At 50.7% G+C, this 27,346-nt stretch overlaps 1 protein-coding gene across 1 annotated transcript; it reads right to left on the bottom strand.

The window, feature by feature from the left end:
• Nucleotides 1-8,552: 8,552 nt before the first annotated feature.
• HLX (H2.0 like homeobox) lies at nucleotides 8,553-14,228 on the bottom strand. Its single transcript, XM_065936731.1, has 4 exons — nucleotides 13,163-14,228; nucleotides 12,191-12,370; nucleotides 11,251-11,435; nucleotides 8,553-9,425 (listed from the first exon to the last, which is right to left on the bottom strand). The coding sequence occupies exons 1-4, from the start codon at nucleotides 13,755-13,757 to the stop codon at nucleotides 8,928-8,930; spliced, it is 1,458 nt and encodes a 485-aa protein (XP_065792803.1). The 5' UTR covers nucleotides 13,758-14,228; the 3' UTR covers nucleotides 8,553-8,927.
• Between the last annotated feature and the right edge of the window lie 13,118 nt (nucleotides 14,229-27,346).

Here is a 27,346-nt window from a genome sequence, read left to right as displayed (position 1 = left end):
GGTTGGAGAGATGGAGCGGAGCGGGAGACGGACGAGGCCTGGGGGAGTCCAGCAGAGGATGGAACGAGGAAACCGTGACTCGGAGCGCGGAGGGGAAAGCGTCTTTGACTTCAAGACCACCTCTCACTGGAGGCGGAGGAGAACCGCGCACGTGGGGATCAGTCGCTTAGCGTTGTTTTTGTGGTAGGCCCTCACCTCCTGTGGTGGTCGTCCGCTACCCACCTGGCATGCGCTCTCCCAGGAGGTGAAAGTGACTGGAATCTTAACAGATTTCTACGTGGTTGCGTCGACATTCACAATTTGCGGTGGATATTGGATAGAAGGATCCCAAAAGTCTATCATAAAAGAGAACAAAGTTTTTCTTTGAACGTTTGCTTTGTAGAGAGACTCCCAGAAGCCCACCAGCTCAGGAATTGGAGCAAGAAACTTGTGAGTTTCAGGGTCAGAGGCTCGACCACGCCCCCTGCAAGTCGAGTACCTACCTGGATCAAATTACCCCATCTCTATGTCTTACCCTTTAAAAAAATGGAAGAACAGTGTCTTCCCGCCCAGTGTTGCTGAGAAGGGTAAATGAGATGCGAGATTGTCAATTCCCGCTTAGAGAGTGGGCAAGGATCGTATCTGCTTCCTCCATTTTCACTTGCACGCCCAGACTGTGGATGATTGCAAAGCGCGAATAAAGGCATCTCCAGCCAGAAGAGATTAGCTGTGTAATAATGGTATAGTGGTGATCGTTTACTAACAATCCTCACTTGTAGAGATTGGTCTCCCCAAGGCCATTCTTCTGTGATAGGAAAACCGAAAAGGGTGAAAAAGATGTGAGAAAGGAAGATTCCGGCTTCTAAAACTTTGGGTTCGGAGGACACACCTCCGGGAGCCTTCAGATCGCTGCAGCCTGCGCGGGCGCCAGTCCCTACACCAGAACCCGCCCAGCACGTAGTCAGGGCTTAAATCGCAGGCGCGGGCGTTGATGGATGACCGGGAGGCTACGTACGGCCCGTGGGTCGCAGGCACACCGTTCTCGGCTCCTAAACAATGCCTCTGGGGAGGAAGTCAGCCTTGAGGGTCTTTTATTTTGTTTTTAGGAGCCCATTCCTTTTTTAAAATCATAAAGTAAATCACTGTCTTTCGTTACATTTTGGTTCATAGACGAGGCTGGAGCCCACCACCTATGCAGGCAGATCGCTCCTGTAATGTCACATACCCTGCTGCTCACCTTGTCCGTCATAATGGCCCCGGAACCAAGCCAGCGTGGCCCAGCTCCCCTTCAGGTCCTGAGCGGAACTTTGAACCATCTCAGGAACAACGGAAGATCGGAGCACAGAGGGGAAAAAATGGGAAGGGGTGGGGATGCCCAAAGCGCAGAGGAGGATAAGGGAGAGTGAATCCGAAGGAAATGGGAAAGCTTAAATCACATTCTTCATTCAATTTTTAAACTGTGTATATGACTCCTTTTTCTCCCCCAGCTTTTCATCCCATTTTTTCAGCCACAAAACTGAGCTCTTGGCGCTAGGGACAGAAGCCAACGCAGGCAGCGGGGACTCTGCGGGAGGCAGAGTCCAGGAGATCTGGTTTACTTCGCTGCGGAGAACCCGGAGGCAGCCTTAGAGGGACCAGCTCCCCAGTGCTGCCCACCCGCGCGGGGCAGATGTCTGGACCAACCTGGGCGGCGTCGAGGCCTGAGGGCCCGCACTGACCTTGGCCTCGGGGCTTGGCCGGCGGGTTGAGTATCCAAGAAGATAGAGGACTCGGGACCCTCCACTAGACCCAGAAGAGTGGTGAACGGGGCGGAGTCAGGCGACTTCCCGAAGCCTGAGACTTTGAGTGGGATCTGCTTGCGGGGGGGAGGTGTCATGGCCCGCGGGGCGCCTCGTGGACACTCCCTTGGAAGGCGTGCAAGGCCTGCAATTCTCTCCTTGGAGGGATCCAGAAAATAGCTGGATGCAGCCACCCTTGCCTGTGGGGATCGCTAGAGGCGCAGTCTTATTCACGCATTAGTTTATTTGCTCGTTCATTTCTTCTTCTGCTCACTTCTTGAGCTCCCATCACGTGTTGCGAACTATGCGGTGTGCACTCTTCACCCCGATTCTGACAAATACAAATAAACAGCCCTGACTAATCAAAGTGAGGCTGAAATTCACTGACCCGAAAATCGTCCGAGGCGAGTAAGGGGGCGGTGAGGGAATCTCGCGGAATAGCCAGGCGCTGCTTCCCGGCAGAGCGAGAAGTGCAGATTCACTGAAGTCAGCTCATCAAGCCACTCCGTCTTTCTGACTCTGCACTACCTTTCCTTGATCCCAGAGATGCTCCCGTGGCCCCAGCGCTCTGCGCCGCGAGGCCCGAGTGAGGTCCGAAGGAATCACAGAAAGCTTCAGTGGCTTCAGTTTTGATATGCCTACCGCTAGCAATACGACTGTGGACGAGTCATTCAACTTACGAGATGCCGCCAACGGTGTCCATCTACACTCAACTGCCGGGATGACCTGGAGCTAACAGCTGTGTTGAGCGCTGCTCGTGAATTCGTTTTCTCGCTGCTCTGTGACGGGCTTAGTATCGCGGACCCTTGTGTATACTCAGCCAGATGATTGGGGGCTTCCAAGTCCACTCCTCCCGGGGGTCACCGCTGGGTAATTTCATATTTTGTTCTTAGCTTCCTCCTGTGTTTACAGTACTAACCAGGCGATCACATTGTATAGAACCTACTGAGTCTATAAATAATCACAAGGGCCGCAGTAATTGTGTTATTCGTTTATTCAATAAACACTTTCTGAGAAGTCTTCCCTGTGCCAAGCTCTGCCATCGCTGTAGAATTTCTTCAACCGCGCAGCAGAGCCCAGCCAGGTGCTCAAGTGCCTTTCCCTGTTTAAAAGGAGAATTGATGTCCGGTTTCCGTTTTGAACACCCTCCCTCTATGCAGTTAGTTAAGAATGCAAAAAAATTCCTGAAGTGCCATGTGTCCTGACATGATCTCAGCAGCGGGCACGTATATTTCCCTCCTTGGGCCCCTGACACTTCCCTTAAAGCCAAAGTGTCAGAAAATTCTAGCTTCTTTCCCTTCCAACTCCCAAAGGAAAGTCCCAACCACACCCACAAGAGTCCTATGGGGCTCCTGCTGAGTGCAAAGAGCACAGTGCCAGGAGTATCAAGAGGAAGAAGTGTCAGTGGGCATCTTGCAAGGCAAGCCCTGCTGTCATCTAGCAGCATGTCCAAACACTCTGGGCTACTCCATAAAGGATTTCCCCAGGGACACTGTGTCTGCACCACATTAAAGATCCATCTATGCATTTAATTTTCTGAAAAGTAGGGATTGTCATGCATTTTTTTCCAACTGTGCAAATACCTCCAAGGACCTCAAATACTGCAATGGATAAACAAATGAATGAATATAATAACATCTAAGCCTAGAGTGTTGATTTGATGCCGCTCACTATTCTCATTTCACATTTGATAATGCAATTAATTGTCAGTGACTTATAAGTTATGTAACTTTGATTATCTCCTAGGGTAATTTCATTTCCTGCTATACAGAGGAGGACACTGAAAGTCAAATGATTAATTTCCCAAAGTCTCACGGTTAGTTATTGGTGAATGAATCAATGTTTCTTGGGCTAGTTTGGTTTCCCCTATTGGGGCTTGGGATTAGGTGTGTGTGCTCTTCTTGACAGGCACGACTTGGTGCCCCACCCACCAGCCTCTTCCCATACCAGAGCCCCAGAAAGTGTTTGCTGGGGTCACCCAAGCTGCCAGCTCTGAGTGCACATCAGTCGGTGCTCTAAAGAGGGATGATAAATATCTGCCCCGGCTGGGACCAGGTCCAAGAGCAGGGAAGAGAGAAGGAGTCCATGTGGCTGGGCAGCCACCATCAGACTTCGAACCCTGCGCTGCCCAGAATCCCAACCATCAGCGACAATCAACGGGAGCGGAAAAGCACCAAGGATGAGGAGGTATTCTGTGAACAGGGCGCGGCCAGGGGTCTTAGACACTATTAGCAAAGCTAAGCCTGTACCTAGTGGGCGCAGGCTGAAGGGCAGGGGTGTCAATCCCCAGGGAAGCCCAGACCTGCGGCTCCTGAAAGACCCCTCTCCTTTGGCACTTAAGAGGCACTAACCCACGGCCAGACCGAGGGCTGGCACTCACTCTCTAGAAGAAATGGGCAAACGTCAAGACTTCTGGCCATCGTGGCCTCATCCTTCAAAATGAAGTAATCGCACCTAGCGGGGACTTTTCGTCTTCGTTCCCAAAGTGAATGAGGGCAAGGCAGCTAAGGAACCCAGGGGCCTAGGGCTTTTCCAAACTCGGAGGCCCCCAGCTGGCCTCGCAGAATATGTTCTCCGTTAGAACCGGGTGGGATGGGGGACTGTTACCTTAGAAAGTGCACCCGGTGTGAGCACTTGGGATTCCCAGGGGGCGCTGCAGGTTTTGATATTCCCGAGTGTGAGAAGCCGCCGCGGAGAAGGCGGGTCGTTGGCACGCTGGCCAATCCCACCGCAACCTCGAAGGTGAGGCTGTGGGCCAGATGTGAGCATGCTAAACCGGGGTGTATCTCCCCCCACCACCCCAACCGCGACCATCTGCAGTTAAAGTCCTGCTTAAAATCCAGTATTCACATCTTCACAAAGACCACGGAATGTGCAACCCTCTTACCCCCACTCCACCCCCAGGCTAAACTGGAGAAGATCCGAGAGCCCTGAGCATTTAGGGTCCTCTTGAACATCTTGAAGTAACATCACTGCGTCGTAAGGGAAGGAAGGCCTGAGCTCTTAGCCCCTCTACCCACTCTTCCTTCTTAAGAAAGGACGAAGGTGGAGGGAATCTAGGGCGCGCTCAAACCGGAGGAGGTTGCGAGGACCTCAGCCTCTGACTTCTCCCCACTGCTTGCTTCAGAGTCGCGCAAGGCGCATCCTGCACTCAGAGAGTCTGTTTGAGGTCTTTGGTGGGGTCAGATCCTGGAACAGGTTACACCTGAACAAGCTAGAGCTCAAGACTCAAACGCTCGCAGAAAATCCCCTGCTGCAGGGGACCCCAAAGTTCCCGGAGATTGTGGTTACAGGAGAACCCGGGGTCAGCTTCCCGTTAGCTAACGTCGGCTTTCGGTACCTAGAGCAGGAGGTACCAGAAGGCCGAGCACTCAACGCTCGCCTGCGCCAAGCTGGCCGAGCACTGGAACCCTTGCCAAACCCCAATGAAGACCCTAGTTAAAGGGAGCAGGGTAGATCATAGAGGTGCGCAAGATCATCTGAGGTGCGCAAGGATTTGTGACAACGGGAGCCTGAGCTACTGCCCCCCGCCCCCGCCCCCCCCCCCCCATCATACGCGCAAATTCTAGCTGGAGGAGGGGGAGAAGGGGAGATCAGGGGGATCTCCTTGTCGGGTGTGCGAGCCACAACTTCAAGACCCCCCTTGAAGTGCCGCAGGGTCAGACAGTGTTAACCTCGGTGGGGACAGCACGCGATGGCTACACGCTCCCAACACTTCCCGGCGTCGCGGTACTGCCCACCCTCGGCTGAGGCTGACAAACGCAGCGGAACGCGGCGCCTGCTTTCAGGGGCTTAGCCGGCGAATCTTGGCTCAAGAAAACCTTTCTAGAGACACGCGCTCCACCTATCCACACTGGGAGAGAAAGGCGGTGTGAGGCTCCTGACTTGGCTTGGCCATTTGGAGGAAAACGCGGAACTTGATTTCCCTGTTTTACCCGCGAAGCCCTGAACTAGCCAGTAGACTGTCCCTTGTGCTCGTCTGCGTCTACGTTTCTGTGTGCCTAGGACGGCCTGTGTATTTGTGTTTGACCTACGTGTGTAAAACTGGGTGTGTGCACGCGCGTGCGTGCAGCCGAAGGGCATAGCAGATCCCCCTCGCGTCCCAGAGAGGCGCGCGCAGGTCGCCAGCTCTCTGCGCTCCCTGAGCCGCGCCTTGGTAACCTTGCTCCGAGGGCTTGGCGCCGCCAGGACTCCGGAGCTGGCGACGCGGGGCCCTGCTCTGGGCAAAGAGTTATTACTGCTTTGAGCAAAGGGCGAGGCCTGGGGGGCGCGCGGGTAGGGGCAGGGGTCGTGGCTGTGCTCAGCTCCAGGGCCCGCGCGCACCAGCTCACGCCACGCCCCAGCCCGGCGAGCCTGGGGTCCGCGGACCGTGCCCGATCAGCCTTCTCTTCCATGCATGCGAAATCTCGGTCTTAGTTCAACAATTTCTAGCCTCCCTGGCCACTCTTTTTAGCATCAAGCGCCACCGGGAAAATCCCCGTATCCCGGGCCGAGCGAGTAGTCCCGGGATGAGGCGGCCTGGCCCGAAATGAGATTTTCCATCCAGCCACTCTGCCCACCTAGAGAGACCCTCCGAAAGGGCAGCTTTTCTTTAAAACGAACTTCAAACTTCTTCTCCCGGGCTTCTGATACTCCCTTCTTGATGAAAATACGGAAGAACTCCGCGGCCCAGAGTACAGATCCGCCAGATTTTCATGTGCAAAATACTCAGGAATGAGAGGTGGGGGTGGTTGGAGAGGGGGCGCCTCCTGCGACACTCTCCCCCACCCCCGCCCCGCCCCGCGAGGATCCCGACTCCCGCTGCCGGCTCATTTTCTTCCCAGCCCCCCAGCTCCATCACGCCCTCTAGTCTGGCGGGGAGCTGACCGGGATGAGGACGAGTTCTACCTGAAATCACACCACTGTAGTCCCTGGGAGACGTTTTCCTTCCGTTTCAAAAGCTGGAGAGGCAGGCGGAGAAACGCTGCGCGGGTCTGGGAGCCTGCAGCATCCCGCCGGCCTCGGGAGGGGCGGAGTGGCTGCCGTGAGCAGAAAGCACCAACCCCGCCTCAGCTCGCCTTCCCAGCCAGAACTGAATTTAAGTGCCTCAAAATTCAATGTTCCTGGCATGTCCCGATTTCAGTATTTGGGGAATGAGAGGAAATGAATCTGGCTACTGAAGGCAAAATAGAGGTACAGAGACAATCCTACAGTTCAGGCAGCAGAGCCTCTGCCTGAAGGCGTGAAGGGATCAACCTAACTCAGGGTGAGACTGCCATCACCCCCCAAAACAAGTGGCCCATTTAGGGATTCTCTTATCTTTCCTAGGCCAGACCACCCCAGCAGTTCCTTCTCCCCACTGTGAACATTCTTCCAGGAGCTCAGCTCCACTGGGGATACTGACTGGCTTCCTGAGGCAAGGAATGGTCAGCCTTGCATCACTGGGCTGCACTCTGGGACTTGTCCAGGTAACCAGCCGAGTCAGGCCAAAGAGAACTAAATCTGGGGGCTCCACTCTGTCCTTGGGCCCAGAAGTCTAGAACAGAAGTCTTTGTGCTCAAGCAAATGGGTCAAAATGGGGAGACAGCTAAGCCAGACCAGGGAGGCTCTTGGAGCTCCAACCAGGGCTGGGTCTAGGAGCATCCTAGGTTCACTATCCTCAGCGTCTCTTCAGGGGCAACATTCTCCCTCCCAATGGGCCCCATGGGACAACTGGCTTCCTGTGATGGATGGTGGGTCTGTAAGAGGGCTATGCCCTCACCCCAGCTCAGTGTCAAACAGACCAGGGTGATCAGGTTTTGTCCACAAGGCCTATTTGTTCTAAAATCTCCTGAAATAACATTTTACCAACTCCAGACATTTCTTAGTTTCAAGGGAAAGGGGTGTGGCTGTCTTGGAGAGAGATTTGACTCTTCAAGTTTTCAGAAAAAAAAAAAAGAGGAAAGAACTGAATGGCCCATCCCAGAAGCAACATGGAGGCAAAAATAGATTTGCTATATTCCATTTGCAGTATGAGGGGAAAACTGCCTTTCATCTCACCTCAGCTTGGGGATGGTCAACTGTAGGGACCCATCTATTGGAAGATCGTGTGTGTGTGTGTGTGTGTGTGTGTGTGTATACATGTTGATGGGGGAGGTACAGATGATGGGCAGTGTTTCAGGCCCTTCACTGACCAAATGTGAGCCAGAAAGTCCAAGTTCTGGTTTGGGTTCCTCCTCAATCTGGGACAAGGGAAGTGACCTTGAACAATCACCATTTTGCCATGCAATACTTTGGCAGCTTTAAAATCATCACAGGCTCAGTCTTCCAGCCCTAGCCACTGGCGGACAGTGTGTGATCCTTTTCTCTGGACACTTCGAACCTGCCCAGTCCCCCTACTCCATGCATAAGCAAGGGGTGGAATTTCCTCTCTAGACTCCAGTACCAGCGCTGGAGAGGTTGACCTTATCCCCCATTACCCTCTTCTCCACCAATCCTGCTTACACTCTGCTTACAGCTGCTGTGGAAAGCTGGTGCACACACTCCTGGTAAACCATCTGTGGGACAGGCCTATCAGATTCTATGGCAGACTGGGCTCCCAGGCCATACTCTGGTGCATGGATCGCTAGATCATGGCAGCTGGTGTGGGCTACGTCCTGTTGGAACCTCTAAGCCTTTGCCGAAGTCTACAGAGAGGTGGCTCCAGGGTTGCAGTATGCTCCCCCCAAGCTCTAGTCCCCCACCTCCAGTGGCTGCGACCAGCAGTGCCCAGGGCTAAAGTCCCGGTCGGAGAGCCCAGACCCTAAGGATCGTGTCGCCCCAGCAAGGCAAGTAGCCTTTACAAACCAGGGTAAACATTTTATTTACAAGTTTGTGGCATCCTAAGTGCATCGCGTCTTTGCACCGTGACCCCTAGTGAGGGGAGAAGTGTTTAGTCCAACGCTTCACAGTGTGGTCTGCTTGTATCCGAGCAGGAGTGTTCGTCTGGCGCTGGGAGCCTGGCGGCGGCGGTTGGAGTGAGGGTGGGGGGCACTCTGACTCCCCTCGGCTCTGTGCCGGGTGGGCCGCACCGACATGTCTCGGCGATGCGCGAGACGCCGCCGCTGCGTCTCGAACCCCGGGGCCCCGCCACCACTGGAGAGTAGGCACAGAATCCAGCCCACACTGGAAGGCTGAGGGTCTGCACGCAGGGCTCCTTCATTCTCGTCCAGTCTAGAGGCCTCCGAGGGGCGCCGGGACGGGCTCGGGGCTTTTGGGGGCGCTGCTGAGGGCTGGCTGGGGTGCGGGGAGCAGCTCTGAGGCGCCGCCGCTGCTGTGACTGCCGGAGCTACCGGCGCTGGTGGTGCTGCCGCTACTCAGGCCGCCGAAGTTGAAGCCGCCGCCGCCGCCGCTGCCTCCAGGGCCTCCGCTGCTGGCGGCCAGGAGGGCGCCGGCCGCTGAGGCCTTGATGACCGTCGTTTGGTGCAGAGACCGCTCGGCCCCTTCAGTCCGCTCCGTGTCGCTGGGGGCCATATCCAGAGACTCGGGGTCGCTGCTTTCGCTCTCCGCCTCGCCCTCCGAGCGGCTGGGGCTCTGCTCCTCCGGCTCGCCGTCAGCAGCCGGGGCTCCGCCCGACGGCTTCTCGCCCGCCTCCTTGTCTTTGTCCTTCTGGGCCTGAGCCTCCTTGGAATGCCGCCACTTCATCCGCCGGTTCTGGAACCACACTTTCACCTGCGCCGCGCCGCGCCGCACCAGGAGACAAAAAGGGACGTGGAGATGAGAGGCAGGCTCGCTCCAATCCGACTCTCGCGCATCCCAGACCCTCTCCCCAAGGCGGAAAAGCATCACTGATCGTCCCCAGCACCTCTACCACAGGCCAGGTACTGGGCTAGGAGCAGGGACCCAGAGGCAGCCCAGGGAAACCACGAGGACCTCCAGGGATCCTGGCTCAGGGAAGCCGCTAGGACCGGTTCTCAAAATGTGGCCCTCCGACCTGTAGCCTGAAGTCACCTGGATGCTTGTTGGAAAGGCAGGTCCTTGCACCTTATCCTCAAATTAGGGCATCAATTCTCTAAATCGATGCTTCTTAACCCCATCTGAGCCGGGACCACCCCCTCCCACGAATCTGATTAAACTATGGACCCCTGGTCCATAGGCATTTTTTCACACAATTTTTCACACAATTTCAAGGGTTTGGTGGCCCACTGTTAAGAATCCTTGCTAGGTCCACTGCTCCTCTACGGCCTTTACTGAAGGCAAGTCAGTACAGAATATTTCTTTTTAAGGAGGAACCCTGAGAAAGAAAGGGGAACGGGATTCAAAGAGTTAATCCCAGTGGCATGGGGGCACCAATGAACCTTCAGTAAAAGAGCATTTTCTTGATGTGTGTGTGTGTGTGTGTGTGTATTTAGAAACTGATAAGGACCCTGCCCCTGCCTGAGATAAACTAATCTTTCCGAGGGCTCAGAAAAGGCTGGCATTAAACCTGTGCAAAGTGGAGGAAGGGGGTAGGGATGGTTCAGAGGATCTATATAAATATATAATCCCCTGGGGGACCCAATGCTTTCACACAAGTTCCAGCTTCCCTTTTAAAAATAACATCCACAGCTGGTGGAAAACGGCTGGGCTCCTCCAGTGTGTGTGCTGGGGAGGGGAGTTGTGTAATGAAGGACAGAAGGGGGGGTGGGCTAAGGGAGCTGTGAAAAAATGCCTTTGGCTTCTGCCCTGTTCAGAATATTCAGCACCCAGGAAGCAAGGGCCGCTGCTGTGAGGTATGGAAGAACTGTGACTCTTTATTTTCAAAACTTAAAAAAATAAAAATCCAGGTCTTGGAACTTGAGAAAAGGGGGGAAAAAATTGAATTCAGGCACAACAGATTTGCTATTTGAAGGTTTGCCTTAAAAAACAAACAAACAACTCAAGTAGGCAGAACCTGGTGTAAGGCTCTTAGGTGCTCTAAGAAAATCTGTTTTTCTTTCTCTTCCTCACTGCCCTCCTCCCATCAGGCCGTTAGAAAACGGGACTGACTGTGGCCGCTCCAAGTGGACTTCTCACCCTACTGGGGCTAAGTAATTCCGTTTGAAATGATGTTTTCACTTCCTCACAACTGGGGATTTCACAATCCAGCAGCAGCAGGAGGAGGAGGAGGGAGGGAGAACAAGAGGAGGGAGAAAAAACAATAACAACAACAATCTCTTGACTTTGGATTTTCATCACTTCTGAAACTGCCCCCGACGGCCTACTGCGCTACATTGGAGTAGGTAATTATTATCTCCTGCGGCCTATTTGCTTTCTCTGCAACAGGCTTTTCCTTGGCCAAAATAAGCATGCGGCAGCTTGTGACATATATCTTTAGGGTGGGCTATTCTTTCTGCTCTGCTCCCCCACCCTCTTCCACTCTCCCTCGCAAGTTGAGAAGTCCACGAAGTCTCGTGAAATTCAAGACCTAGTGTTTCCACCGTAAAAGGAGAGTCAGGCCGGGCGGAGGGGCCTTGGGGTAGGCCGCGAGCTGCTGCCCCACCGAAGGGCCGTGCGTCTGGCCCCGGAGCGGGCTTACCTGCGCATCCGTGAGACCCAGCATTGCGGCCAGCTGCTTTCGGTCTGGCTTGGTCACGTACTTCTGAATCTCAAACCTTTTCTCCAGACCTTTTCTCTGCAGGTTAGAGAAGACTGCCCGAGACCACGAGCGCTTTCTCTTGTACGTCTGAGGCATGGTGTCCTTCGTGAGCACGGCGTAGGGACCTGCCAGCAGGGGGGGAGCCGGAACAGGAGAGAGACAGGAGGACCCGGTTAGTGCTCCGTCCGCGGCCTGCGCGCCGGGGGCTCACACGATGCTTAAAATTGTTTTGCCTCAACAATCGGCTGGGCTCTGAAAGCCCTTTCAGGTAGGCACGGAATGGCCTCTCTAAAGAGGAAACTTAGGGCTTTTAAGACCATAGGCGGAAGGCCTAACAGGAGTGTGGAGTGGACAAGCCCGGGATTTCGTCGGTTAATTCCAAAGGAAAGACATAAACCGAAGTCTGGCCATCAGTCATTCTCAGAGTGGGTGAAAATAAACCTCGGGCCTAGAGGATCCAAAGATGACAGCCTCGATTCTCTACTCCTGTGTCTGTGTGTGTGTGTATGTGTGCACTCACATCCGTGCCTAGGTGCGCAGCAAAAGTGTTTGAGGTCACTCCAAAATGTGTGTATGTTAAAAAGCAACACCACTTGCTGCATTTTCAAACCACCCTCTCGGGAGAAACGACTAGGGAAAGGCCCCTCCCCATCACCCCCACCTGCCCCACACACACTTTCTTGACTCCCCAAGCTCCCCCATCCCCCAGGCTACAAAAGACTGATCTAGCTTCCTGGGAAATCTTTCGCTTTCTCTCTGAAAGCGGCAGCGTCCAGCATCAACTCCAGGATTGCTAAACCGCGGCTTGCACGTGAAACTCCAACAGATGTGCGGGCGGTCGACCTAAGCATGAGGCGGGCGCTCGGGAGGGTTTCCGTACCTGGAAACGTGTCTTGAAACTGATGTTGAACTGAATTTCTCGGGTTCGAGCTTAAGGGACTCAGGATGGCAGAGGCCTCATTAATGGGGTCTAGAGACGCGAAGAACTGGCCGGCGGAGGGCTGCAGGCCGGGAAGATGCACCCCCGCGGGCCGCCCGCCGGTGAGCAGCGACGTGAGATCTGGGGACAAAGGAAAAGAAAAGGTGTTATCCCACCACAGACCCACACTCACACTCTCTGGGATTTGTTTCTCTCTGCCGCCCAACACCCCCCCCATTCCGCTTTCCTGGAGCGAAGTCGTGAGAGATCTCTGTCTCCAGCCCCCTAGACGCCTCTCTCCGGACACTGGCCAAAGGGCAGTGCAGAAAATGTTCCTGTGTGTGCCCTGTAGGTCCACATCCATGCGTACAACTAGGAAGGGCTTTTGGCAAAGAGGCCTAAACAAGACACATTCAGGTGTCTTCCAAGAATTCCAAAGAACTAAACCATCTCCCCCAAAGAAGCCCTCACTCTGCTCTCTCCTCTTGGGAGTTCAGTCAGTATTGTTCAACTATAGTCCTTCGGTGGAATCGCACCAGAAATCAGACCAAAGGAAGCGAAAATGTTCCCCAAAAGGGCTTTTCCTGTCCAATAATATAGTTCTCTCTCCAGATATGTGATTAAAGAGACACACAGATGATATCCTTTGAGCAAATATTTACACCGATCATTTTTATGAATATTGATTCTGTGACTGTGTGTTTTTAAAGCATCCTTGGATTCTTCGTGGTGTTTTGTTTTTTTTTTAACGTAGAGCAAGTGAGTTCTAAAACTAATGCTTCACAGTCTCCTTACAATTCACTTCCTTTTCCCTCATTTTACCAACTTGTTCTTAATCCTAAAAACACTCAAAGGCATCCCAAACCGCCCTAGGGATCGGCGAGTGCGTCAGTTCCCTGATCAGAGGCCTGCAGCCTCTCTCCCAAGACCTACCTCTCAGTGTGTTGCCTTCCTTGACTTTAGGGTCAAATTCTGCAGACAAAATGCGGTCAATTCCAAACTTGAGGTCCTTGCTGGAGGGGGCCGGGGCGGAGCCGCTATGGTGGGGATTAGGGACCACCCGCGACCCGGAGGCCGGGGGCTGCAAGGCGCCAGCCCGGGGTGGAGGCGGAGGCTGTTGCTGCTGCGGTTGTTGCTGCTGCTGTTGTTGTTGCTGTGGGTGATGGTGGTGGTAGGCGGCTGAGAGCGGGGACAGTCGCTGAGGGAAGCCAGCAGGGACTTCGGAGGGCGCCACCACCGGGGTGGGTCGAAGCGGGGATCTGGCGGCAGCTTGGAAAGAGGCGTGCGGGTGAGCCGATCCCAAGTGCGGGGTGAGGGCAGCGGCCGAGGCCCCCGCCAGACCCTCCGGGGTCGCCCCGGGCTCCCCAACACCCGCGTGCAGGATGTCCGCGATGCAGAAGGAGGGTTTCTTGACGGCGGCGGGGTCCAGAGGGAAGGAGCAGCCGCCGGGGCCGGCAGAGGAGCAGTAGGCGGCCGACCAGAGGCTGAAGTTGGACGCGTAGAAGGGAGCCAGCCCGGCGGCGAACATCCTGGCGGGGTGCGCCGAGAGGCCGCCGCGGCCTGGCTCGGCCGGGTGGATGGGTGGGTGCGCGGGGAGAGGAGCTAAGTCCAGGAGGAGGCGGCAGCCCCGCCGGGGACGCTCCGCTTATTCGTCTCCGTCCGAACTGCAGACAGGCCAGGGAGCCCTAGCGCCACCGAGGGAGGAGGCGAGGGCCGGATCCTGGCCGGCCGGCCACAGCCTCGGCCCCTGGCCTCACTTTAAAGGCGGCGCGGCGCCCGCGCTCCCCGCGGGCTGGAAGGCGAACCAGGGGCGCTGGAGCGGCTAGGCGGGCGGGGGCCGCGGCTGCACGAACGCCAGGGAAGCCGGGGAGACGGGAATCGGGCACCGAAAGAAACACCCAAACAGCTAAGCCTTAAGAGCTAAATTTAAAACAACAACAATAATAATCCGTTAGTTTGGAAAAAAAAAATAAGAGAGGGGGGGGGAAAAAACTCCTCTCTAAAAACTCCCAAAGTTTTGGCAGGAGCTTTCGAGTCAGACCCAGGGTAGGACCTCGATCCGAGCGCTCATTGGCCACGCTGGCGACCAATAGGGAGTGGGAAACGGAGGGGAACTGGGAAAGGGGGCGTGGCCCGCCCCCTCGGCCACGCCCCGGCCACGCCAAACTGTTTGCTGCTGCCGCGTGGGCTGAGCTGCGTTAGGCGCGCACTCTGCAAAGAGCAGGGGCCCGAACCGCTGTTCCACGGAGTCCTAACCTCCCACTAACTTCTACGGCTCCGAATCGGCACCAGGCGCGGAGAGTTGGCCACAGCGCTCCTGGAGCGCTCTTTCAAGGAAGCTGGTGCTCCTGCCTATTTTCGAGGGTACAAAGCCGGCCTCCTAGAACGCAGACGGCGCCCAAGGTTTCCCTCCTCTCTTTACTTCTCTCGGGCCCGATTTTTCTCCAGTCGGCCTCTATCCCCGACAGTAGGTGTCCTCTACCAAGCTCAGTCTTTCGTGGGTCCCGGCCCCTGCGCGGCCCTGCCCTGGGCCATCGCGCGCCAGTGCAGCGACATTAAGCCCCCCCACCACCACGCCCCCCGCAACTGAGCACCTCTTCTGCTTCCCGGCAGCGGAGATCCTCAGGGAAGAGAGGAGGGGCGGTCGCAAATGAGCTTTATTCTGAGCTGTCACACTCTGACAACTTGAACGAGTAACTTTTCAAACAAAATAAGACGGATGTCTCCGAACGCCTCTCTTGGACGCAGCCAAACCTTCTCCCCACTCCACCCCCCGAGCCTCAGGGACAACAAAACGGGCCGCCGTCCGAAACCCGGGAGCGCGGCACGCGCGTCCCCTCCTCTGCTGCACCTTGTAGGAAATGTCACCCTCCCTCCTCCGCCACATCCCCGATCACGTGGCGTCCGTTGTTTTGCAAGTGCCCACAAGAGTCGATTTCCTTGGGGTTAAATGCTGCTTTCATTTGCTGCGACTGTTTCCCCAGGGAACCCCTTAGGCCTGGTCGCAGGAAAAGCTGCAGTGGGCGGACTATTCGCACTTGGGGTCTTTGCAGCACGGAGTCGGTGTAGTTGGGGTTTTCTGCAACATCAACGTCTCTATTTTAAGAATTCGTTCTCTTTTAAATTAGAGTCAGAATGGATTTCCCCACCCCTCTCCCAAACAAACCACAGGCCACCCAGATGAGTTCTTCTTGCACATTTTCAGGAAGAAAATAAAATGATACTAATAATGAAGCCACCAAATCTTTTGTTTTCGATTGTCCTAATAAGCATCTTCTAATAGAACTTCCGTGCTTCTGTGGCATTTTCCTCCCCAAACTTTCAGTATCGTTGCCATAAAGCTTCTGTGGCATTTTAAAGTTTCACTTTGGTCTTTACCAAAGAAACCCAGGAAGACAACTGAATTTGCCATACCTATCTCGAGTTCGGGGTTTGGGCTAGCGGTTTCTGGTCACTGGTTGCAGATGCTGTCATTTTAAGCTTTTGGCTTTCTCCAGGAAAGTAACAATCACTAATCAGTTATTTGTGACCAGTCAGCTTTGAGAACAACACCGCCCCACCCCTGTCCTCTGCCTCTCCTTCCCTCTCTTACTCAAGAGGTTTCTTGCCCTGCTCCGTGGAGCCGGGAAAGAGGTGTTCTGTGCAGAGATTGAAAGGGGGTAGGGGTGGGGTGATCTGCTAAGGTCATGGGCACCTGGGGCAAGAGAAATGCAGGAAGACCAGCCCTTTTGTTTCTAGCCAGAGACAAAGAGGTAGATGAGTATAAAGCCACTTGAGGTGTTGGACCCTCCTTAAAAGGCTCCAGTGCAGGCTTTGCAAGGAATACGCTGAGGATTCCAGGGAGACTAGTGGGAGGGCGCGGCCTCTGTATAACTTCGCTGCCCTCGGGGAAAGACGTTAGCGCCAGTGTATGTAGGGGCGGCCTGAAGCCCTCTCTTCCTCTCTTTTTTTCTGGTGTCTGTCACTTCCAATTCCGCTGCGAGCACTAAAGCCACGGCCTAAGCACAAATTCACAGTTCCAAAAGAGGCGCATTTAGGCCTCACCCCAGGCAGCCCTCCCGCAAAAACGACGCGACCCTCGGGAACCCGCGCGGGATGCAAGCGGGGCGGAACGTCGACTCTGTGGGTTTCCAGCGGCGCCCACTACCCGCATCTGCAGCATTTCAAGGCAAGGATGGGGCCCCAGGGCGCATTTTCCCCCGAAGACTCCTAACCCTGCCACCCGCTCCTCTATGCCCGCCAAGCCCGCACGGCCTGATTGTAAATTGCAACCGGACCAGCGTGCCCTTCTTTGCTCTCGGTTTCATTGCAACCGCATCAGCGCCTCTCAGAACCCCTTGGAGCTCCCGGAGAGAAACGCGAAAAAGGAAACCTTTGGGACCACCTTCTGCCTCCCCTCCACAAGCCTTTGGCCCAGGCTCTGACTCTGCGAGCCCCTCGCCCTCTTTTGAGTGCTCAGAATCTCCTCCTCCTCCCTACTCCCTCCACCCCCTCAGAACCAAGAAAGCAGCAGGAAACCCTGGACTCGCCGGAGTTCAGGTCATCTCCTGTTTTTTGATGGGCTCAAACTCCGGCTAAATGAGCGGATGTGCCTGCGAGATTGGGCTCAAAATAGAAGCGGCCTTAGTATTTTAGGATACTGCAGAAATCCTTATTTCTTCCGGAGAAAAACTCTATAATGACTCCTAGCACTTCCCCTTTCAATATTTGTGCAACTTTATCTCCACCGACAAGTTGCTCGGGTGACGCAAATCCGCCCTTGTGTATTACAACTACCAAAATAAATGCGCGGAAATCAATTCCCTTCTAGCAATGAAAATATAAATATACAGCTGAGACTTTCCCCTTTAATCTTTGCTTTCCGAGCGGCTCCGGGCTGTGGCGAAATGAACCGGTCCAGAGCAATTGAGACAGGCCGAGGCCCTGGGGGCAGAGGCTAGGCTCTGGGGGCCTGGTAGCCGCGGATTCCGGGTTCTAGCAGAAGTGAAGAGGGCCAGACTGAGCCAAATTAACTTGAGCTTAAATTTGGCAGCGCTGTCTTTTGAGGAAGCTCAGATGAAAAGACGTTTGCATAGCTACACTGGGCAAATTACAATTGACAATAGAGCAACAGACGTAGTGGTTTATACTAAAAGGTTTAACAACTTTGGGCGGTGGGGGACGGGGAGGAGGGACGCTAAAGGTGGAGATGCCACAATGGCATTTGATCAGTTCTTTAATGCATACGACGCTTCCCTTCTAAATCAGAGGTTTATGCATTGACTGAAGCAAGAGATGCGTCCCATTGCCCTCCGGTTGTACTGTATTCCAAGTCTCCATCCTTAAACCACCAATGCAAATTCTTGTCCTAAACTTGGGGACACAGATACACACCCACTGAGCATAAAAACTCAAGGAGAGTAAATGTTGAGCTTTGCTTATTACATAACATAACTCTTCAAGGGCTTCAGCTGTCCAGTTGTGTTTTCTGCTTTTGTTCTTGCTTTTGGACTCTGAGCAGAATAACGCACAAGTTAATTGCTCTGTGGATTTGGGACCCCCTTACACACAATCTTAATTTTAAATACTTTTTCAAACAAAGGAAAGGATGGACATAATTAAATATTCACAGTCAAAATGAGAAGAAAACTTAGCTTACCCATGTCTCAGGATGTGAGAGGTTTGCAGCAATGTAGGAATCTGAGTATATTCTGCCTGTCATTCTGCCAACCCAAGATTTACAGACTGCTGGGCCAGTGCTTGCATTTAGTAGTGGGTGCGGGCCTTCTGTTCCTTGTGGATGCTATGTACTAGTGTTTAGAACTCTAGAGAACACACACACATCCCTTGGATTATTCTAAATAGGCCATAATGCCCTTGTTCTGGAGACTTTAATATTCTGGAAGTTAATATAGTTACTGAGTTTTTAAATATAGTTAGACTTTGATAGGGGTTAGGAAAGGTGAATAACAATGTGGTGGGGCCACAAAGTCCATGGCCACTTGATTTATTCCTTTTCTCATTTCCCAGGTGAGGCAGACTCACAGGTGGCCGTCTCTTTTTGTGGCCATAGCCCTGCCCTTGACCTCTTGCCAACAGGACTGGTTTTGGAGCTGCAGACAGCCTTTTGGGTCTGGTCTCACTTAGCCTTTCTTCTCACAGAGTTTCTCACATATTTCTTTTATCCCATGAATAGGATATACCACTTCACATGCATGTACCTCCTCTCTCCCTCCTTCTCTCTCTCTCCCTCTCTCTTTCTTACACACACACACACACACACACACACACACACACACACCAATCACTGGGGATCTTAGAGATTGGGGAGAAGGGCAGGACATGCAGTTTGGGGTTTTCTGCTGATGTAAAAAGCTGTATCTCTGTCTCTTCAAGTCATCTCTCCACACTCAGCCAAGAAAGACCTCAGACCTCATGAGGCATAATGATAGAACCCATTTCCACATGGCGTTTATAACATAGACTCACATATATGTGCAGTGAAGTCATGTCCTCGTAAGAAGAAGTTACGAGAGACCATCTTAACATGGAAGCAATTTAGTACTTCATTCAACAGGTTTCTGTGTGGTAGCCGGAACCACTCTCACTTCTCCTCCACATATTAGTCACTTGCCTTGTAGAAGCTGGATTTGCTGCTTGAGTTATTAAATCTGAATAGCTGAGATTTGACTTCTAGGGAGTGAGTTGAATGTTAAGGTAGGAGAAGCAGGTGTGGGTGAAAATTGTATGTTAAAAAACAACTCTGCTGTTGAATGGGAGAGAGAAAAGGCATTCCCAGAAGAATGTTTATCTAGACAAACAAAGCTTTCCTTTGAGATAATATTCCCAAGTTAGAGCATGGGTTCTAAGAACAGAGGAGGGACTTAATTACTCCCAGATTAAGAATTGGGAGTGAGAAGGAATCCTCTGAAGGGAGAAGATTCTCAGTTTAATGTAGATAGAGCCCAAGGGTTGTCCCCATCTCAGTGGTGCCAGTTCTGCGCTTCCAGAATTGAGACAGCTCTGAATTTAAGGGCGGAATCCTGCCAGTCCTGTTAGAGCTCAAGTCCCTGCATCACCTCATCCCTCAATGAGCCTGCTTCATACCAAAAGTTGGTTCTCTACTGACACCTGCTGGGCCATCCCTGCATCGTTGTCTTGCAGCGCCTGTCCTGTGCCAGCAACTCTGCTGTGATGAGAGCTGACTCTTCCTTTTGCAAAAATGCAGGTTTCTAAAATTGGCTTGGACCAGCAGCTGCTTCCTTCCATATTGCCGACAATATGGAAAGATCTTGTAGGATGTCTTTGAAATCACCAGATGGGGTGAGGGAAGTTGTCAGCCTTCAGTTCTAATACCTTATATTTTACAGATCTCAAGGCCAGCTCACATTTATTATCTTACTTATTTTCTAAAATAACCCATTGTAAGAATGAAGAGGAGGTATTATTATCCCTGATGTGAGTTTAGGAAGTTGCTCCTCAGAGAGGTTAAGTGGCTTGTCTAAGGTTACATGGTTAGGAAATGGTGTTGCAGGGAGCAAAGGCTACATTTTCTGACTCATCAGCCAGAGCTACGCCCCTTGGCCAATTTCTTTAGGGGAAATGGTTTATTCAGAGGGAAAAGTCTCTGCCCTCCATCTGAATGTGCATCAGTTTCAGGCAAGGGGCTAGAGTGTATAATTGTGTCTAACGCAGGAGGTGTCACAGGAACACTGTTAAACAAGAACAGACTGGTGATCACATCACTAAATTGTGATTAGAGGTATTTGGAAGACCCTGGGTTCATATTGTTTCTCTCCCCTTCTCCTCAAGGTAGCTGAAATTCTACTCTTGGAGAATTTTCCTCTTTGGAGATAAGGCATCTTACTATAAATTCATGTATCTGATCCTTTTCATTGTGCACCAATCTGAGGGCAAAGAGATTTTTCGGGGGGTGGGGGGGACAGAAGGAGACTGTGAGCATGACAAGCAGACAAGGGCCCAGGCCTTAGTGGAGCAGAGGGAAGAGCGTGAGAGCATTGGGCAGGGGCTCCTTGCAGGAAACTAAAGAAGGAAATTGCAGAATGGATTTCTTTTTAATTTTTGTTGGCATGTAATTGCTTTACAATTTTGTGTAGTTTCTGCTGTACAATGAAGTAAACCAGCTACATGTATACATGTATACACCCAACCCCATCCCACCCCTTCTAGGACATCACAGAGTACCAGGCTGAGCTCTGGTACTACGAGATATGCAGCACCTTCCCACTAGCTAGCTATTTTACATAGGGCAGTGTATATATGCCCTAATCTCTCAATACATCTCACCCTTCCCTTCTCCCCCTGTGTCTACATGTCCTTTCTCTATGTCTGCATCTCTATTCCTGCCCTAGAAATTGGTTCATCTATACCGGTTTTCTAGACCCCACATATATGCATTAATATTAGAGATCTGCTTTTCTCTTTCTGACTTGCTTCACTCTGTATGACAGACTCTAGGCCCATCCACATCTCTACAAATGGCATTTTAGAGTTCTCCTAGGGTCTGTCTTCTGTCTACCAGTTCTCTAAATAGTGAGAAAGAAGCAAAGATGGGTACTTCAAACCCCAGAGCTCTGCCATTCATTTTCCCCCATCAGCACCAAATAGTTCTATAGGATTTCAATGCCCAACTGAAACACACACAGAAAAGATAAGCTTTCACTTCTGAATCCCAGAGATAGAGCAGTATAGCTGTATTCTAGTTATTTCACGTTCTTTTATATGAACCTTGGGTATTAAAAAGTGACTATAATATTCTTCATGGGTCTTAAAAGAGAATCAGAATCATCAAGAAGTAGAAAGGCAAGTCTAAGGTCACAAAGACCCCAGTGGAAATGGGATCTTCCTGCTAACCAGTATCCACCTACCTGAGCCTGGTTACAGAAACTTTGTTCCTGAGAGAAATAGGGGTGGCCTGAAGTGTAGATGGAGGTAAAGCTGGGGAGAGAGGATGAATTCAAAAAGTTTAGAAGATAGAGTAGACAGGATACTCAGTGACGTCATTTAAACCGTCCCTGTTAGAGCACATACTGTATTAGAACATGGATATAACCACATTCGATCACAAATTCGTAGATGGGGTGCTTGATGAGAATTTAACACTCAGTTTTATGGTTTGTTTTTTTGTGTGTGGCTGCTTCCTCCCTTGGGAGATGCTGACAAAATTTTCATGTTTCTTCCAAGTGATCAGTTGTGTTTGAATTTATACTCTTGAACTCAGGGTTCACTGTTCTGTTTGTAATCAGACTCAGATAAATAAGCTGGTAGCTTCAAAACAGAAGTATTTACAAAAGCCCAATTTGATAATTTGGGGTGGCCATGAGCCTGTTGGGAAAGGTATGGTTTGTAACATAATTGTATTTCAGTACCCTCATTTTGTAGAGAATAGAATACAATTAATATTGACTTCCCAGGTGGCTCAATGGTAAAGAATCTGCCTACCAATTCAGGAGATGCAGGAGATGTGGGTTCGATCCCTCGGTCGGGAAGATCCCCTGGAGGAAGGCATGGCAGGTCACTGCAGTATACTTGCTTGGAAAATCCCATGGTCAGAGGAGCCTGGTGGGCCACAGTCTATGGGGGCAGCAAAGAGTTGAACACGACTGCGTGCTCCCTGTCCACCACCACCAGGGATTTAATCTTCAGGAGGTTTATCTTATTATTCATTTAGTTGTTAGCCTTAACAGTGCTTTACCAGTGAAGTGAGAAATCCCAACTCTCAGAATATATGAGGTCTCTTGGTGATGGAGAAGAAACCATTACAGAACCAACTGCCACTTTAGAGCATGAGATCTTCCCTTGATGGGCCCCACTGTGTTATTTGCTCATTGTGTTTTCAGAATCCACAAAGGAAAGAAGTTTTATTTCAAGAATACTAACATTTAGACCTCTTTGGTGATCCAGTGGTTGAAAATCCGCCTGCCAATGCGGAGAACGTCGGTCGGATCCCTGCTCCGGAAGATCCCACGTGCCCTGGGGCAACTAAGCCCACGCCCCACAACAAAGAGTAGACCCTGCTGGCTGCAACTCGAGAAAGACTGCATGCAACAATGAAGACCCAGCGCAACCGTAAAGAAATATTTTTTAATTCCTTAAAAGAAAAGAACACGAACATTTCAGATGCTCCCCAATCTCACCAAATGGGAAACCGTGTAAGCAGAAAATGAACGCCAAGATGAAGCTGGCCCGCCCAGGTGACACACACGGGTTGACTCTTCTTTCCCACGTGGAAGAGGGTGAATGGCTGACAATTCTCCACCTAATTCAGGTGCAGGCTCTCCTAAAACATTGACTTGGCATTGCGTTCACATGAATAATTCCCTGACTCTTCTGTGTATACAGAGCCCCCTACTCAAACCCTCTACTTGTTTGTCGCACTTGTACCTCACACCGGACCTGTCCCAAACTGAGCTCATTATTTATCTTCACAAACTCTTTCTCCTCCGAGCTTCTTGGTAAAGGCACCACAGCCTCTGTTTGTTTTTTTAACCCAAATCTGATAGTCACCCTGGACTCTTTTTTGCTCACTCGTCACATTTAATCAGTCTTCCAGCTCTCGAGGATATCAAAAAGCCTTTCACTTCTCTCTGTGCCCTGACCCCCACCTCAGTCCAGTCACCATCCATCCTCCCCTAAACTATCATGGAGCCTCCTACTGGCCTTCCTGCAGCCTCCCCCCTTCAGTCTGCTGTCTATTCCACAACCAAGGGATCTACTAACAACTCATTTTTAACCATATTCCTCCTCTATACGAAGCCCAACAGTGGTTTTCCGCTGCCCTTAGCATACAGTCTCTAATCCTGCACATCTCCTCCAATGCTCTGCGTGATTACAGCCCTGGTCACTGGCCCAGCCCCATCTGGTTCCACCGTCTTCACCTTCTGGATGAAGCTGAGTTAGTCTTCTCTAGGTCCTGTGAGCACACCACGCCTTTTCTGCTGTGGGGTCTTTGCAGGACGTTTTCCTCACTAAACCTCTGTGTAGCCCACACATTTACCTTTCAGCTGTCCATGTAAAGGACGCTTCCTCAAGGAAGCCTCCCCCGATTTCCCAGCTAAGTTAGGCCTGCTCCTCCTTTGGTCCAGCCTGTAAATCTAAGTACCTCTTAGAAGTGGTCCTCATCACATTTTTTTTTATATTGTAGTGGGTTTTGTCATACATTGACATGAATCAGCCATGGATTTACATGTATTCCCCATCCTCATCACATTTTTAATCATTTGTTTTCTACCTGGCCTCTGCTTCTCCTCCAAGGACAGGACCTATGTTTATGTACCTAACAAAGTGCCAGATACATATTAGGTGTTCAAGAAACATTTGTGGACAAGTTTATGGTTGAAATAATGAGTTGGCTCCTTGATTCCATATCTCAATTGATTCATCTTAGTCTCTCCCATCTACTGCCACCCACCCATTCTCTTGCCTTTGTTCCCTTTCTATGTATGAAACTAAGTCAATAGACAGAGAGGTGGGAAGCAATGCTCCCTTCACTCCTTTTACTCATAACTTGACACTTTCCTTTGTTCTTACCACTGAATGGGGCTGTTGACTTAGTGGGAGAGTCTGCTTCCTCACACGTGGGTCTTTCGCTTACCCAAGATATTTGGCTTTATACAGCAGTACCAATAAACTGCAGAAATATGAAAGGCAAGAGGTTAAGTAAGTCCCCTTCTCTCTTTGTAATCAGTTTCATAGAAAATTGAAGGTTATGAAAAGTTTTCAGTAGTAGAGGAAAATGCACTACATGTTCAAGTATTTTTATTAGCATTATGAGCTGAACTCTACTAATACATGCATATGCATAGAGAAAAGATAGGTGGGTATCACAATGAACATCTGTTACATTTTTATTTGTTTATTTTATTTATTTGCTTGTTTGGCTGCACCAGATCTCAGTCGTGGCACACGGGATCTTTGTTGCAGCATGTGGAATCTAGCTTCCTGACCTGGGATCGAACCTAGACCCCCTGCATGAAAGCTCAAAGTCTTAGCCACCGAACCACCAGGGAAGTCCCCATCTGTTACTTTTCTGATCAGTCTAGCATGCTCCCTTTTGGAAATAACCCAACTTCTTCCCCAGAGTTTGAGTTGTAAATTATGGGACCCTGCACGGGACAAGTATGTGACAAGTTTATGAGAGTGGGACCAATCAGAGTCCTTTTCCAAGATGGATGGAGAGGATGAAAAAGAGGATCTCTCCCTTTCCCCAGAATTACCAGTTCAGAGAAAAATACATGTCTGGATGCCCAGCTTGCCATTAGGAGAAGAAAACCTATCTGAGAGAAAACCCAAGAAGAACTGAGAGACAGAGGCTTGAATGTCAGCATCTAACATTCTGTGTGCTGCTGGGTGGGATTCACGGCCTGCTTTGCAAACTACACTATCGTGCTATCTATTTCCAGGGTTTTGTTGCGCCTGTTGAAAATTGTGGGCTTTTATTTGATTTTTCCTCCATTTTTTATTGCTTTTGATTTGGATAACATTCTGTAATATGAATGTGTGATAATATGTCATCCCTATATTGATGGGCATTGACTAGGTTTCTAGTTGTTTCTCCAACTATGATTACAATCAATTCTGCAAGAAGCACCACTGTGTGTTAGTCCTTATATACTGATTACTCTATTTCTATTTTTTAAAAAAAGATTCCCAAAAATAAGTTTGCTGGGTCAAAGGGGCATAAATGTATAATTATATTTTAATTAGTTATTTATATAATTAATTAAATACTGTTATATACTTTTATCTGAATATATATATACACATATTAAGTAGATATTGTCAGATTGCTTTCTAAAATAGTTGTAACAATTCACATTTCCACTGTTAATTATAACATTATCTTTCTTCCCCACAGCCCTGCCAGTAACAGACATTTTTGGTTCTTTTAAATTTCTGCCAATCTGATAGATATGAATTGATATCTCATTATTATTTCAATCCACATTACCCCAACTTCTCATGAGGGTGCCCGATTCTCCTATTCTCTTCTTCCATAGATGTTCACAAACTTTATTAATTGCATCTCTAACTGGTAAAAACACATAACTCTTTGAGCACCCCATTTTCAACATCCCCTTGTCAAGAGGAATCCCAGCTCCACAAGCACTTACGCTAGTCTGAAACCTCTTTCTCTCTCCAGCATTCAGAGCACATGCTTTTCCTTGCCTCCTGTGTTTAGTATAAGGCTGCCCATGATCAGAATTCAATGAGGGCAAAAGTCTGTGTCCGATTCACGAGCGAAATGAAATCCCTCAGTTTATTATACTCAGGTGTTGGTGCACTACTAAAAATGAATCGCCCTGAATACTTAAAGTATTTGACCAACTAGGTACGGTTTGGAAACAGGCCTAGGAAGGCCTTGATCCAAACCATCTCACCCTCCACTCCTGCCCTCAGCCTGAACATCCAGGTCATCTTTTTCCACTGCAACTTGAGAGTGGAGTCTATTTTGGTGGCCGGCAGAGCCCCAACTCCACCTCGATGACTCTGGCTCTGAGACTGCCTCTCAGCTTCAAATGTCTCTCTCTCTCTCTCTAGCATCTACCCCTCCTCCCTCCACCCCACCCTTCTCTTCCCAGCAGCCACATGTGATGGAGAATTCACAGGAAAAGTGCAATCTGAGGTGATCAAAGGCTTCCTTGGTGACTCAGCTGATAACGAATTCACCTGCAATGTGGGAGACCTGGGTTCAATCCCAGAAGCCCAGGAATCCTGGGAGTGGGTTTTTAGACACTCTCCGGCAGGAACCCAGAAGCCAGCATCTCAGACGGCAGTGAACCTCAAGCTTAGATGCAGGCATGGCGTGGACAGTTATCCCAGTCTGTGGGAAAGTTAAAAAGGTTTCAGCTATCCTCTCTCTTCCTTTGCCCTTCTCTCTCTTCTCCCATCAACTGTCCAATTTAATCATCAAAGTCATGGAGAATCTTCTGAAATTTCTCACAAAATGATCCAAAGTGAAAGTGAATGTCACTCAGTCGTGTCCAACTCTTTGCAACTCCATGGACTCCAACAGTCCATGGAATTCTCCAGGCCAGAATACTGGAGTGGGTAGCCTTTCCATTCTCCAGGGTATCTTCCCAACCCAGGGATTGAACCCAGGTCTCCTGCATTGCAGGCGGATTCTTTACCAGCTGAGCCACACGGAAGCCCAAGAATACTGGAGTGGGTAGCCTGTCCCTTCTCCAGTGGATCTTCCCGACCCAGGAATCTAACCGGGATCTCCTGCATTGCAGGCGGATTCTTTACCAACTGAGCTACCAGGAAGCCCAAAACCTATTGCCAACAACCCTGGGTCAGATAGACACAAAGAGTGAGTGCTAGTGCCCAACAACGAACTAAGCACTTACAGGCATTCTCTCACTTGATTCAGAAAACAAGCCCAGGAAGGAGCTGTCCTGAGTGTTGGGGAAGCAGAGTTTTAAACGCTTAAGTAACTTCCCTAAGGTCACAGGTAAAGCAGTGTATCCTGGATTGGAACTTGCTTTTTTGGCCACTACGGCCCATTCTCATCTCTTCTCCAGCCTTTCTTCTTCTTCTTGTTCTTTCTGTAGATAATGAGTCAGGAATTTCTCTCCCAGCCTCCATTGCCCCCTGCTCAAGAATCCTCTCCAAGGGAGACTTCCCTGGTGGTCCAGTGGCTAAGAATCCACCTGCCAATGCAGGGCACGTGGGTTTAATCGCTTGGAAACTAAGATCCCATATGTCATGGAGCAAATAAGCCCATGTCCCACAACTAGAGAGTCTGTGCACCACAACTAGAGTCCACACGCATGACACAGTGAAGGTCCCTTGTGCTGCAACTAAGATCGAGGCAGCCAAATAAATAAATAAAAATGTTTTAAGTTTTAAAAAAAGAGAAAAATCTTTTTCCTGCATTTCATATCTGAAATTCTCCATCTCTGTTGATTCAGCCAGATTCCCTTCACCAAATCAAGTGTGTTCTCTTTTCCTGCCTGGCCCTCGGATTTCATCTCCTTTCACCGTCCCTTATCCCCGTGCTTCAGCCTCACTGCCCTTTCTGTCCCTACAACACACTAAGCTCAGTGACTTTGCCTTTCCTGTTCTTTCTTCTTAGGACACTCTTCCTTGACTTTTGCATGACTTGTGCGTTTTGTG

The sequence above is a fragment of the Muntiacus reevesi genome, chromosome 5 (assembly GCF_963930625.1).
Source record: "Muntiacus reevesi chromosome 5, mMunRee1.1, whole genome shotgun sequence".
NCBI lineage: Eukaryota > Metazoa > Chordata > Mammalia > Artiodactyla > Cervidae > Muntiacus > Muntiacus reevesi.
This window is presented reverse-complemented; position numbering and strand designations above follow the sequence as displayed.